General features: G+C 52.6%; 1 protein-coding gene across 2 annotated transcripts in view; it reads left to right on the plus strand.

Moving 5' to 3' along the window:
- ADCY3 (adenylate cyclase 3) overlaps positions 1-14,042 on the plus strand; it is an 89,753-nt gene that overhangs the window by 74,414 nt on the left and 1,297 nt on the right. Inside the window, exons 9-21 of one of the 2 annotated variants that reach the window (XM_059893489.1) lie at positions 216-344; positions 1,959-2,101; positions 2,244-2,423; positions 3,708-3,795; positions 4,638-4,754; positions 6,582-6,841; positions 7,136-7,201; positions 8,707-8,788; positions 9,780-9,938; positions 10,463-10,609; positions 11,186-11,305; positions 13,095-13,212; positions 13,855-13,979. In XM_059893489.1, the coding sequence (XP_059749472.1) occupies positions 216-344; positions 1,959-2,101; positions 2,244-2,423; positions 3,708-3,795; positions 4,638-4,754; positions 6,582-6,841; positions 7,136-7,201; positions 8,707-8,788; positions 9,780-9,938; positions 10,463-10,609; positions 11,186-11,305; positions 13,095-13,212; positions 13,855-13,979 (1,734 nt within the window). The remainder of the gene's footprint in view (positions 1-215; positions 345-1,958; positions 2,102-2,243; positions 2,424-3,707; positions 3,796-4,637; positions 4,755-6,581; positions 6,842-7,135; positions 7,202-8,706; positions 8,789-9,779; positions 9,939-10,462; positions 10,610-11,185; positions 11,306-13,094; positions 13,213-13,854; positions 13,980-14,042) is intronic. The other variant, XM_059893490.1, reaches the window with a different exon arrangement.

The following is a 14,042-nucleotide window of genomic DNA, read 5'->3' on the forward strand; positions in this document are numbered from 1 at the left end:
GCTTAGAAAAGTTTTAATACTAGAAATGGATACTAGAAAATTACAGCGTTTTAAAATTGATGGTCTAGAGAAGGAACTGAATAGTGAGATGTCTAAGGTCACAAGGCCTCTGAACTCCTGTGGGAAGATTCCAGACTGAGAGTAGACCAACCCCACGCCGGGTGGGCATCTGGCAGTGCCTGGGGGCTCCTGATGGCCACTCCCTTCTGCTGCAGGCTCTGCCGAACGGAGCGCCACCTTCCTCGAAGCCCGGCACCCCTGCGCTCATTGAGACCAAGGAGCCCAACGGGAGCATCCACACCAGCGGCTCCACGTCCGAGGGGCCCGAGGAGCCCGATGCCCAGGTACGTGCGGGGCGAGGCCCGGGGTGGCCTGGCTCCTAGTCTGGCCTCTGTCTTTGGTGGCTGTAACTTGGGCTGGTCACCGCCCCGCCCCCTGGCCTCACTGTCTCCTCGTCAGTTACATGGGGTGGAGGTGGCTGAGGTCAGAAGAGGTGCTCACCTCCGAGGCCTTGTCTGGCTCCCATGTCCCAGAATCCTAGAGCTCTGAGGGCAGTGAGGACACCCACGGAAATTTCTCTAGGATCCAGGGCTGTTTCAGAAGTGACACTAAAGGGCTGGGCTCACCTCTCTGGCTAAGTCCAAACCCCACAAGTCCTGTGCACAGATGAGGGGTTTCCAGAGGAATGAACAGGCTGGCCCCCTGAGGATGGGGTGCACCTTGGGAGAGCGTCCAGGATCCGTCCATTACTAAAGAGCTTCCTGAGTATATCCACCGACAAGAGGCCAGTGCTGAGACGGGTCTCGGCCTCGCGGAGGCTGCCGCGAGCTGGTCGGCCACACCGCTAGTCTCGCTGCAGGGGAGACAGAAGCGCCCCGTGCCTGTAGATCAGGTGCTGGAAGACAAGAGGGGAGAGGGCTGAAGATAAACTGGGTTTTCCTTGAGCACCACAGCACTCAGTAACTTTTCCCTATTGTGAGTTTCTTGATCGAAAGTGTTAATACAGACTCAGTGTAACTCACTAACAAGAAGGACCAGAGGCTTAGCAGCCTGTGATTTCTTTCTGTCCTCACAATTAGCCAGTGTCGCACTGTTCCCGATATGCTTCAGGGATGGAGGTTCTGGTGCCGGAAGAGAACATCCACATCATGCTACAGAGAAGAAAACTGGGGCTGGGGGGACATGGATTATACGGGGTCAGACTCAACCAGCAGCACGCCTGAGCTTAAGCCCGGGGTATCTTGATTCTGGCTTCCAGATACACTCTTAGACCCATTCAGACAGCTCTAATCAGCCCATCCCAATTGGGCTGATGGCTGTGTAATCATAGTCTGGATTCATGTGTTTGGAGCGGAGGCTTTTCCTTTGTGACCAGGAATAAAAATGGTAGGGGGTACCCCAGTCCTACCACCCCACTAGCAATAAGGATGTTATTTTCTCTCCATAGCTTTCCCCCTCAGGTCTTCCTCCCCCAAATGAGCCAGATCTGAGCTCCTTTAAGAGCGCCCTTAAGCGTAGGGTTGGGGGTCTTTTACATCCCCAAGGATGCCGAAGGGTATGGCTGTGTGACACCCCCATCCTTGTAGCAGGAGGTGCCAAGACCGCGCTGACCCAGCAGCAATCTCAAATTCCAGGTCTCCCTCTCGGGCCCCCGGTGGCTGCTCCCCACGCTGCCATTAGTGGGCGATCACTGCAGAGCTTCTGTTAGGGGCCACAGGGCCTGGGACCTGGAGTCCCGGGGCAGCCAGGAAGGACTGTGGCTTTGGGTCCACACCCAAGCGGGACGGAGCCACGCGAGAGCACTGGGAAGACTTTTCCCGAGAAATGATCTTGAGAGTCAAGGGGCTGGTGCTCGTGTGATCCCTTTAGTTCCCCTTCCCCCAACACCACCCTGTCTTTCCCCAACTTCTCCCCCCTCCATCCCACCTGCCCCCCAACTCTGCCACACTGCCTTGCAGGCTGACAAGCCCTCATTCCCCAACCCTCGCCGGAGGCTGCGGCTTCAGGACCTGGCCGATCGCGTGGTGGACGCCTCCGAGGACGAGCACGAGCTCAACCAGCTGCTCAGCGAGGCCCTGCTGGAGCGGGAGTCCGCCCAGGTGTAAGTGGCCCCTCAGGCAGCTGGCCCCTTGCCCGTGGCACGTGCCTTGTCTGGCCCCAGCGGGGGGGTCCAGGAAGTCAGTCATCTTGAATACGGCCCCTTCCTGGCAGGCAGAGACAGATGTGACGTTTGCGTCTCACAGGGCTTGTTTGCACTGCAGAGTGAAGAAGAGAAACACCTTCCTCCTGTCCATGCGGTTCATGGACCGCAAGATGGAAACCCGCTACTCGGTGGAGAAGGAGAAGCAGAGCGGGGCCGCCTTCAGCTGCTCCTGCGTCGTCCTGCTCTGTACGGCCCTGGTTGAGATTCTCATCGACCCCTGGTGAGCGAGGGGCAGGGCAGGCCCTGACAGCCAGGGGAGGGCGGAAGGTGACGCGCTTCCGAGGCCAGAGGCCTGCGGGGTGTGGGCCTCAGCTGGAGCCTGACGCAGGGGCGCAGGCTCTGTTCATTGCCCCCCATCCCCCGGAGCAGCCCCCGGGAATGCTGGGACTGCGCCCTGGACCCCCTTCCTTCTCTCTGCTCCTGGGTCCTAGAATAGCACTAGCGTCAAAGTGGGGGTCACACCAGGGTTGAGAAAGCTGAGGGAGGAAGGGTCCGGGGGGATGGAGACCTTGGCTGGATGGGTCTGAGTGGCTCTGGGACAAGGGGACAGGATGGGATCGCTCCTCAATCTCGGTCACCACGGCCCGTCGGCTCCCTTTCTTGGCTCTTGTTATAAAAGACAGATTTCAGGCTCTGGGTGCAGACTGGTCTCTCTCGCAGCAGCAGGTCCTCTGGGGCAAGGCAGAGTGTTCTGGAATCCTTGCCCCATCTGCTGAAGCCCAGCTGAAGGACAGCTGCCCCCTCCCTCCCTCCCTCCGTTTCTCCCCGTGGCCGATCAGCCTCTCCCTCCAGCTCAGGGATTCCCCGCCAGAAAGGAGGGGGTGTGGAGCCCTCTTCTGATCACAGTTTAGGGAACTTAAAGAGCCTTGGACTTGTCACAAGGTCCTAGGTTCTGGACTCGGCTTGCTCGCTTATTTCTTCTATGACCTTGGGCACATCACTAAAGGTTCCTGGAGCATCAGTTTACTCATCTGTAAAGTGAAAGATGATGATGATGATGATCTGAAGATAATAAAACCTGCCCTCACTAACTCAGAATTGTTGTGAGGACCAAATTCATTCATTCACTTCACAAATAGTTGCTGCCTACTTTGTGCCTGGGGCTAAGGTCTAGGGATACAGCGGTGAACGCTGTAACCCTCAGCAGCCCTCGGCAATAAGCGGCTCTGTCCTGCGCTCTCCCCTTTCATCATTGTGACACGGCAGAATGCTTGTTCCTAGGAATCCCTTCCCAGGTTTTACTGGGCTCTGCCCAGGGCATCTGTGAGTCTGTCCTTCTTTAAGAAATGTCCCAAAGAACAGTTACAGCTGGGGAGGGTCCCACGTCCCCAGGCCCTGCACACAGCCGGCAGCACCTCCCTGGCATCACGTGGAACTTTTCGGGTAGAGGCTTGTGCCTTGCTTAGGGGGCCTGCCCTCTGCCTCCCTTCCTTTCCTCTCCGGCCCCTGACCCAGCCCACTGCTCCCTCTGGTCCTCTCCCGAGTTGTTTCCTCTCTCTTACAGGCTGATGACAAACTACGTGACCTTTGTGGTTGGCGAGGTCCTGCTCCTGCTCCTGACCGTCTGCTCGCTGGCTGCCATCTTTCCTCGGGTAAGAAGCACTTTTCCTTTTGGCTCAGAGCCGTCTGGAAGTGAGCATCACTCCCTGTGAAAGTGGGTATTGATGGAGTTGTGTCCTGTCAGATCCTGACAAGTAGAGGACTTCCGCTGGGGTGGCTCAGGCACTTATCCATGCATTCATTACACACTTCTTCATCATCGGCCCTGCACCCACTTTGGGCCAGGCCGCGGGGCGCGCGTGGGTGAGCGAGCCAGAGTCTACGTAAATGGGAACCTGTGTAGAAAAGCAGTGGAGGCCCAGCTAGAAGGTGGAATAGCTCCAGTTGTGAAGGACCCTGAAAGGCACACACAGGGATCGAGACTTTCTCCTATAAGCACTGGGTGCCAGGCAGAGTTTTTGATCAGAAAAAAAAAAAGGGAAAAGCAGCATTTTAGGAAAATTAATCTGGCAGGTGGCTTGTGAGTAACTTGGGGGATTTAGGTACACTGACCCAGGGAAAGCAGGAGTAGCCAGGCAAAGACGGCCGGCCCTGAAAATTCTCCCCTAACGTGGCTTTGCCGCCCAGAGACAGTGAGTGGACTGCTGCTGGTGGTGCTGCCCACAGGCTCAGGCCGGTCGCCGAGCAGCTCTGGGAAGGGCTCTGATATCCGGCAGCCATGGTGTGTCACCTGCACATCGAGCAGGACTGACAGACAGAGCCGGGATCCGCGCGCCTTCTCAGTTCTGCCGCAGCCAGGCTTTGGTTGACGCACACACGCGGCACTACCTTCCAGGTTCCTGGGAAGTATGGGGGCAAGCAGAGTGGTTAGCAGTCATGTTTACAGGGGGGAAGGCTGTCAAGACACGAGGCCCTGGGAATTCCATCCTTCTAGGCCTTTCCTAAGAAGATCGTGGCGTTCTCGACTTGGATCGACCGGACGCGCTGGGCCAGGAACACCTGGGCCATGCTGGCCATCTTCATTCTGGTCATGGCGAACGTCGTGGACATGGTGAGCCCCTGCTGTCCTGTTGAAGGGACGCCCACTCTCAGAGGAGGCTTCTGGATTAGCCTGCATGAGCAGTTGCCAGCCCATTTCCCCACCCCCAGTAGACACAGGTTTGGAGTGGCACTTAGGTTCCTAAACGATCATCCTGGCCAAACGGCGGGGTCTTCTCCCCAGGATGTCTCTGAAACTGCCTTGTCTTGCCCAGTTCCTCACTCTCCCCGGGTCCAGGAGCCCAGCGCCAGCCACCAGCTCCTTTCTGGGTGGTTTACATACGTTGTCTCATTTAATCTCTATACCAATCCCGAGAGGTTGGTATCATCTGTAGTTTCATGTGAAAGTATGATGCTCAGAGAGGTTAAATCCCTTGTTTTAGGTCACACAGCGCCAGTAAGTAACAGAGTGGAGAATTGAAGCAGTTCTAAATCCCCGTCCTGTGTTTTCTCTCTCCGTGTCTCACTGTTCAGGGGCCCCAGTGCTCCTAGGCTTTCTGTGTATCTTAAGTATTCCCTACAGTGGGGCTAGCATCAGGCGTCCATCAGGACGAGGGAGGTAAACCGGCTCCACCAGAGGAGCGCTCCTGTTTGGCCTTCATCCATTTGAACAAGGCCGCACCTTCCAGAGGTGGGTCACTGGGACAGCAGTTTCACTGCGCCCAGATGGCTAGCGGTAGACGAAATCCTCTGCTCTGCTGCCCTCAGTTCATGCGGGTCCCGTGAGGGGGCAGCAGAGGCTTTCTTGGGGAGGAGGGATGGCAGAGGGAAGCCACCAGCCAGTTCCTGAGCACTGGGCACTTGGAGCTGTCACCGGTGCTCTCTGGTCAGGCCTCCCAGCTCCCTCCAATGTTGGTAGCACTGTACTAGGTACACTCTCTTAGAGTCCTGCTTTTTGCAAATATAATGTTATATTATTTGCTTTATTATCTTTAACAATTGAAGCATGGGAGAAAAGTCAACATGGAGACTTATTCTGGTAGTAGTATACCTGAGAAGCCCTAGGGCCAATTGATCCAAAGTCCAACAGGAATGGAGTTAGGAGCTCCAGAACCTGACACGCCCAGGGGTTCCTGGTGGCCACAGGGCAGGGAAGAAAAGGCTTGGGCCCCTTGCGTGTCAGGACACCCCCCTGGAGCCTGGTGCCGAGGTCTGGGGGCCACTGTTTGACAGGGTCACGGACACTGGCAGGACATCTGGAAGTCCTGTGGAGGGGAGAAAAACTAGGGAGGTGTGAAACTTTCCACGTGCTAGACTCACATGCTGAGAGCCTCCCCAAAGCCAGACAAGCGCCAGTGGGTGAAAATGAAGAAAAGTAGGTTTGATTCGGTTTATGGATGCACTTTCCATTGACCACATCTGCCCAGTAGTGGGACCAGCGACCAGACTCCAGAAATGAAGGGTCTGAGTGGAGTCTGGCTGCCATTGCAGTGAAGCCATGTGGGGCCGCCTGGCTGGCTCACGGCCCCTCCGGAAGCAACAGAGTGCTGTGGGCAAGTGCACGTTGGGTTTGAAACCTAACGCGCGGGACTCCTGGTTCTGGCTTTGCTGCTTGCTAATTGCACCACTTTGGGCAAGGGCGGCCTCTCCGAATTTTCCCTATGATGGTGGCAGCACTAAAATACTCAGAGAATGTTCATGATCCTCAGAGGAGATGATGGTAAAGCTCTTAGCAGGAATTAACTGACTTCTGTATTACTGTCCCCTGGTAAATTTTTCTTCTTTCTCGGTGTTTCTGAGGGAGCCGTGGGAAGTGGCAGGTGCCACAGCCCCGCCTTCTCTGACCAGTGTCTGCTGTCCCCTTGCACCCCGCGCTCTCCCCTACGGTCCTGGCCTCCAGCTTAGCTGTCTCCAGTACTACATGGGACCTACCAACAGCACCTCAGGGGTGCAGATAGAGGACGGCTGCGTGGAGAACCCCAAGTATTACAACTATGTCGCTGTGCTGTCCCTCATCGCCACCATCATGCTGGTGCAGGTCAGCCACATGGTCAAGCTGACACTCATGCTGCTCATCGCAGGGGCTGTGGCCGTCATCAACATCTACGCCTGGCGCCCCATCTTTGATGAATACGACCGCAGACGCTTCCAGGAACACGAGTAAGATGAAGCCTGTTTGGGGATCTGCATAGTCTCCTTCCTCCCACCCCCCAGGCCCCGTTTCAAGGTCATGGGTCTGCACTGAGCTGGCCGTCTGTCTCTAGGGCTCATCCACGGCTTGTATGGGAATCAGGGTTTGTGGTTTCTCACAGACGGGCCACTGGTTGGCTGTGATCCCAGGACACATCCTTCCCCTTCTTGAGGAGTTGAAGACCTGGGTCACCTCAGTGTCTGGCTGGGCACCAGTCTCTTGTACCCGATGGGGCCTGAGTGTGCTATTATCTGTCCCAACAGCTTTCCGATGGTGGCCTTAGAGAAGATGCAGGTACTTTCCAGCCCTGGGCTCAATGGCACTGACAGGTAAGGGTGACCACTTTCCCGTCCTGGTCTGTGTTTTCGGCCCCTTTCTTCTAGAGGCAGGGAATACAACAGGCCAAAGCCCCATGGTCTCATCCTTCCAGAGGCACGTGACGTGGGATATTCAAGCCGGAGAAGTGAGTGTGTGTTTCTGTAGGAGACTGCAGCAGATTTTAGTGCTAATCTGGCCACGCTGGCCTCTCCTGAGTCAAAGAGAGCGAGGCCTGGCGAGCAGCATGGTTTAGAGGATGGGATAAAGAGCCGGCTGGGCTGAGGTGAAAAGAGGAGCAGCCAGATGGAAGATAGCTGCACTTACCGGCTGGCAGAACAGACAGCAGAAACAGGAGGAGGAAGGAACGCTGTTGCATGCAAACTAGGAGACCTGGATTCCTAACCCTGCCGCAGTGCCTCTCTGTGGGGCCTCAGGCAGGCCGCTTTTCCTGAGTCTCAGTTTTCATCTCTTGAAGAGGGTATCAGACTAAAAGTTCTTCAAGGTCCCTTCTAGCTCTAAAGTTTTAGAATTGTATGATTCAGTGACTTGACTAGACTTTTAAGTAAGTTTAAAAAAAAAAAAAAGATTACCTAACAGAAGGTGGGTAGAAGACTTGAAGAGCGTTTCACAAAAGAAGAAATCTAAATGGGCACTAATAAATGAAAGGCATTCAGGTAACCGAGGTCATGCAAATTAAGACCACTGTGAAAGACCATCACATCCCTACCAGTTTGGCGAAAATTAAGAAGTCTGATCACATCATGTATAATAATGGTACTGCATACATTCCTGGTGGGAGTATAAACTGGTACAACCATTTTAGAAAACAATTTGGAGTTAATTAGTACAGTTGAAAATAGACCTATGACCCAGCAATTCCACAGCTACGTGTACACCTTAGAGAAACGAATGCACATATATATGTCCCAGGATACATGTACAAGAATGTCCACAGTTGCACTGTTTATAATAGCCACACACACCTACAAACATCCAAAACAAATGAGAATGACCCAAATGACATCCACAATGAACAGATATATAAATCGTGGTATATTCATATAATAGAATACTGTACAGTAATGGAAATGATGTACAGCTCCACACAAAAATATGGCTGACAGTTATACAAAAGCATGGTGGAACTGTGCCCTCATCCCATCACTGAGATGTTAGTCTCTCCCGTCTCCAGATTCCTAGATGGTTGCAGCTACCTCTGTGATCAGTCAGGTGATGCAGTGTTTATTCAACATCTGGGGAGCATCCCCGAAGGCCTGATGTGGATTCCAAGTGCAGCCGGGAGGAGCCAGGAGTTGGTTGGCTGTTAAGACAAAAACCCAATGATTTCAGAAAGCTTTACTGCCCAGTGGGCATCTGGACTTGATGCGAAGGCGATTAAGCTGCTGAGAAAAGTTTCTGGGTGACAGGAAACAGCACAGCCAGATTAGAGGGAATAAAACTCCCTTGTCAGAGGGCAGCACGGTGCCCTTCAGCTGAATTATTCTCGGCCCTACAGGCTGCCCCTGGTGCCTTCTAAATGCTCCATGACGGTGATGATCTTTGTCATGATGCTGAGCTTTTACTACTTCTCCCGCCACGTGAGTGCCTGCACACCCTTCTCTTCTGCGCGGACCTGTCGGGGCCTCTGGAGAAGCAGCCACAGGACCTAGGAACCCAAGCTCCTGGGGAATGCTGGTTCCCTTACCCCACATGGCATGTGACCCTGGTCAGGCCACCACCTCTGCCAGTTTCTGGTTTCTTCCTCAGTAGTACAGGAGCAACAGTTCTCACCTCTTCCTTCTGACCTCCTGCGGGAAACTGAAGGAAGCCTGGGGGAGGGGCACAAAAGCCTGGATAAAATCTCTATTCCCTAGGCCAGGGGCTCAGGGATCTCCACTCACGCTGGCTCTGGGGGTCACTAACACGCTGACTACGGAGCCGGAAAATAAAGGGAAAGAAGCTGATGAAGTTTTTGTTTGGTTAAAAGGAAAAAGAGGAAGAGAGGGAACGAAGTACCCTCGTGAGGGACTTACTTCCCTGTTAGCTCAGGTGCCACCCAGTGGCTTGTCGGGGAACTACAGCCATCCCCAGCCACTTCTTGACCAAATGGAGCCTGCTGGAAATGGGGACGACTCCTCCCTGGGCTAGGAGATCCCACTGCTGCCACCACCCACAGGGCAGACCTGTAGCTAAAATTAGGTCCCAGGACACCCCACACATCCAGAATACCTCTCACATCCTCCTGTAACCACAGGGGCTGGGATCCTCACTGCACCTGTAGGGTGGCCTTTTTGATGAGGTGAATCTTTCTGGGTCTCGTTTCCCTTGCCATCTAGCCGTTTTCCTTTCAGTTTTTCCATGTTGGAACTTATCAAGTTCCCATTTTTCATCTTCCCATCAAATGGCCAGCTTTTTCTTTCTTTTTTTTTTTTGGCTGTGCTGAACAGCTTGTGGGATCTTAGTTCCCCAACCAGGGATTGAACCCGGGATACGGCAGTGAAAGCACCGAGACCTAACCACTGGGCCAGGAGGGAATTCCCTCAGATGGCCAGCTTAGAGCTCACACCTTACCTATGTCTGTGTCCGTAGGTGGAGAAGCTGGCACGGACACTGTTCTTATGGAAGATTGAGGTCCACGACCAGAAGGAACGTGTCTATGAAATGAGACGCTGGAACGAGGCCTTGGTCACTAACATGTTGCCTGAGCACGTGGCACGCCATTTTCTGGGGTCCAAGAAGAGAGACGAGGTGAGGGGTGGCCCTGTGCTGGAGCCACGAACCTGTGTGTCATCTTCTGGCTTTCTGTCTTCTTATGACATGGCCTGGGGGCCCAGGTAGGGCTGGACCTACCCAGCACCACAATACTAGAAGCAAAAGAAGAATTTCACAGGCTTTTGGTAAAGGGCACTGCCATAGACATTGCTTCCATGGGCCACACACCTCTGGGAGGCCCATTTCAGAAGCCAAGGCCTTGGTGGAGCCCACCTTTCTGTCGACTGTGATCATCTCAGGCTGGTTCTCATGCCTCACTTCCCAGCTCCACCCCACCCTCTTCTCAAAGCTGGAGCTGTTGCAGGGACTAGTGAAGCTCTTTTTTAGTTATTAAATGTTGTGATGAGCTACCTTCTAATAATTCAAAGTTGGGATAGTCTGGGAGACGTGTGTGTCCAAAAAGCTGAGTGCACATGTCATGGGTATGGAAGACAGATTCATTGCTATAGCACATTATTCACTTAGACTTTTTTGAGCACTTTGGCCCCGCCTCTTTTTAGGAGCTCTACAGTCAGTCTTATGACGAGATTGGAGTCATGTTTGCCTCCCTGCCCAACTTTGCTGACTTCTACACAGAGGAGAGCATCAATAACGGTGGCATTGAGTGTCTGCGCTTCCTCAATGAGATCATCTCAGATTTTGACTCTGTGAGTGACCATCCTGCGCCCCCCTCCTCCTGCCACAGAGCCAGCTCTTCCAGATTGCAGCCCAGGAAAGACTGCAGAAGTCAGAGAGAAGTTAGAGAGTTACTCTGGCTGCTGTGTTTCCCCATAAAAGCACCCCCGCATAACGGAGGGGCTTCTGCAGCCATCTGGAGATGTTGGGTCCCAGGTGAGAGCCTGGGAAATCACCTACAAGTTCACAGAAGGTCTGGCCAAAACAGGATCCTGAGGCCCCTCTGATTCCTCCTACCCTCAAATTCAGATTCAGTAGACATTTATCAGGTAACTTGTATACCAGGGGAAATGCTTTTATATAGATGCTCACCCACCCTAGGAGACTGGCACTTTAGTCCCAGTGTTAAGGTGGTAGAAACTGAGGCTCAGAATATCAGGACGTTGGCCCAGGATCATGTGGCAGATGTCGGCTGAATGACGCTGTTATAGGAAGACATCTTAGATGTCTCGTGGGCTTGTTGTAAACGGGCAAATCTGTCATTTAGTTGTGGCTCATTCATCTCCCTTGACTGCTGACAGTTCTCTCTTCCTTACTACTGGCCTCAGCTCCTGGACAATCCCAAGTTTCGGGTCATCACCAAGATCAAAACCATTGGCAGCACCTACATGGCAGCTTCAGGAGTCACCCCAGATGTCAACACCAACGGCTTTACCAGCTCCAACAAGGTAGCTAACCAGCTCAGTGTCTAGAAGAGATGGGGCAAGAGAGAGGCAGCCTACACGTAGCACGTGGGAAACCACGTCATAATAAAAGTAGCTGCCATTGAGTACTGTTGTGCAAAGGGGTCACAGACACACACCCACTAGAACCACGTGGTGCAAATATAAAACCAGGTTTATGAGTTTAATAAGCAGAGAGAGGGGAACACACATGGCCCCCCACTGTTCCACAGCTTAGGCCGGGCATGAGATGGTTTGTGTAACTGTGGCCATACCCTCTTTTTTTTTTTTAATTTATTTTATTGAAGTATAGTTGATTTACAATGTTAATTTCTACCATACAGCAAAATGATTGTTACACACATATACATACATTCTTTTTCATATTCTTGTCCATTATGGTTTATTACAGGATATTGAATATAGTTCTCTGTGCTCTACAGTAGGACCTTGTTTAACCATTCTCTATATAATCGTTGGTATCTGCTAATCCCAAACTCCCAGTCCTTCCCTCCCCCACCCCCACCCTCCTTGGCAACCACAAGTCTGCTCTCTACATCCATGAGTCTGTTTCTGTTTCATAGATAAGTTGATTTGTATCATATAGCTTCCACATATAAGTGATATCATATGGTATTTGTCTTCCTGACTTACTTCACTTAGCATGGTAATCTCTAGGTCCATTCATGTTGCTGCAAATGGCATTATTTCGCTCTTTTATGGCTAATATTCCATTGTATATATGTACCACATCTTTATCCATCTGTTGATGGACATTTAGATAGTTTCCATGTCTTGGCTATTGTGAATAGCGCTACAGTGAACATTGGGGTACGTGTATCTTTTCAAATTAAAGTTTTCTCCAGATATATGCCTAGGAATAGGACTGGAGGATCATATAGCAACTCTATTTTTAGTTTTTTTGAGGACCCTCCATAGTGGCTGCACCAATTTCCATTCCTACCAACAGTGTAGGAGGGTTCCCTTTTCTCCACACCCTCTCCAGCATGTTATTTGTAGACTTTTTAATGATGGCCATTCTGACTGGTGTGAGGTGATACCTCATTGTAGTTTTGATTTGCATTTCTCTAATAATTAGCAATGTTGAGCATCTTTTCATGTGCCTGTGGCCATGCCCTCTTAATGCTCTACACTTTCCTAAGAACCAGGGAGCAGAAACTATCTACACAGTTATGTAACAGTGAAGATGTCCGGGCTGGGGAAATGGTTTTGTTAGGAGAGGGAAGTCGTCAGCACTCACTGGCTGACAGATTATTCTCCTGTTAGCTCAGCCCTGTGAGGCCAGCTGTGCTTAGCGCCAGAGGGAGAGGAAATGAACTGTGGGGACCCTGGTCCCAAGGGCTGTTCTTAAAACATTACCCTAGTTTATCTCACAACTGTGCTGTACAGTGTAAGTCCTACTGCCATCTCCACTTTATGGATGAGGTTAAAGAAACACATCTAGAATGGTCATCACCCTCAAGTGCTTACAGTCTACTTGAAGAAACAAAATGAGGACAACGATACAAAATTCAAAGGCCAGGTTCAGACAGGGTGGTGACACGACCCGGCAGACAGCAGCTGGGCTGGGGGGGATTTGCCTTCCCCACCACCTCTGCCCATCCTTGCGCTGGACCCAGAGGGACCCAAGTGAGCTGTCACAGTGACAGGTCGGAGCTAAAGAGGTCCCTGGCTCCCCTGTGGGAAGAAGTGCAGAACAAGGCCTGTCACTAGCAGGTGAAGGGAAGGCAGGCGCCCGGCTGGCCCTGGCGCTCACGGTTGCTTTCTCGTGCAGAAGTCAGACAAGGAGCGCTGGCAGCACCTGGCGGATCTGGCCGACTTCGCGCTCGCCATGAAAGACACGCTCACCAATATCAACAACCAGTCCTTCAACAACTTCATGTTGCGCATTGGTAAGGCCTCTCGGCTCGCCCACTCCTGCCGTGCTCCCCCTGGTGCAGGGGGCTCGGCAAATCAGGGAGGACGGGGCTTAGAAAGACCCTAGGCGTTTTGGCTGGGGAGGGTCATACTCATTGAGCTGGAAGGGACCTTAAGGGTCTTTAGGTTGATGATCAAACCGAAAGTGTGATGAAATGGTCAGCCATCCCTGTCCCATGCTGTTTGCGATGATGGCCTTCCTTCTGAATCCGCCTGGGACTTGAGTTTGTCTACCTTTCCAGGGACTCTTCTGTGCCCGAGGCGCTTGTTCACCTCAGTCCAGCCTGTTAGGATTCATGTCACCTGCCACCCACTACTGGGAAAGGGGTCTCAATCCTGGGCAGGGTCACAGGAGACTTGAAGTACCAGATGTGTCAAGAGAGAAACTGGCAACTTCTGTACTAAATGAGTTAGTATATTGGGGTGGCTGACATTTACCGAGCACAGAGTGAGGAGGGCGAGTAGGACACGTGGTTTCTGTCCTCTGGTAATAACTTAGGCTTGACGAGATGTTACATAACTAGGAGCTTTGTGGTTGGAGCCAGGTGGCAAATTCTGTGAGAAGAGTTGGTGGCTTCTGAGACGGGGCTGTGCTGAATTTTGTGCCTCTACCTCAGGCATGAACAAAGGAGGGGTACTGGCTGGCGTCATCGGAGCCCGGAAGCCACACTATGACATCTGGGGCAATACAGTCAACGTAGCCAGCAGGATGGAGTCCACAGGGGTCATGGGCAACATTCAGGTACGTCCAGCAACAGAGCCGACCGTGTGCTCAGATCCAGGGAGTGGAATTGGAATAATGCAT

Source organism: Balaenoptera ricei, chromosome 13, assembly GCF_028023285.1.
Source record: "Balaenoptera ricei isolate mBalRic1 chromosome 13, mBalRic1.hap2, whole genome shotgun sequence".
Lineage (NCBI taxonomy): Eukaryota > Metazoa > Chordata > Mammalia > Artiodactyla > Balaenopteridae > Balaenoptera > Balaenoptera ricei.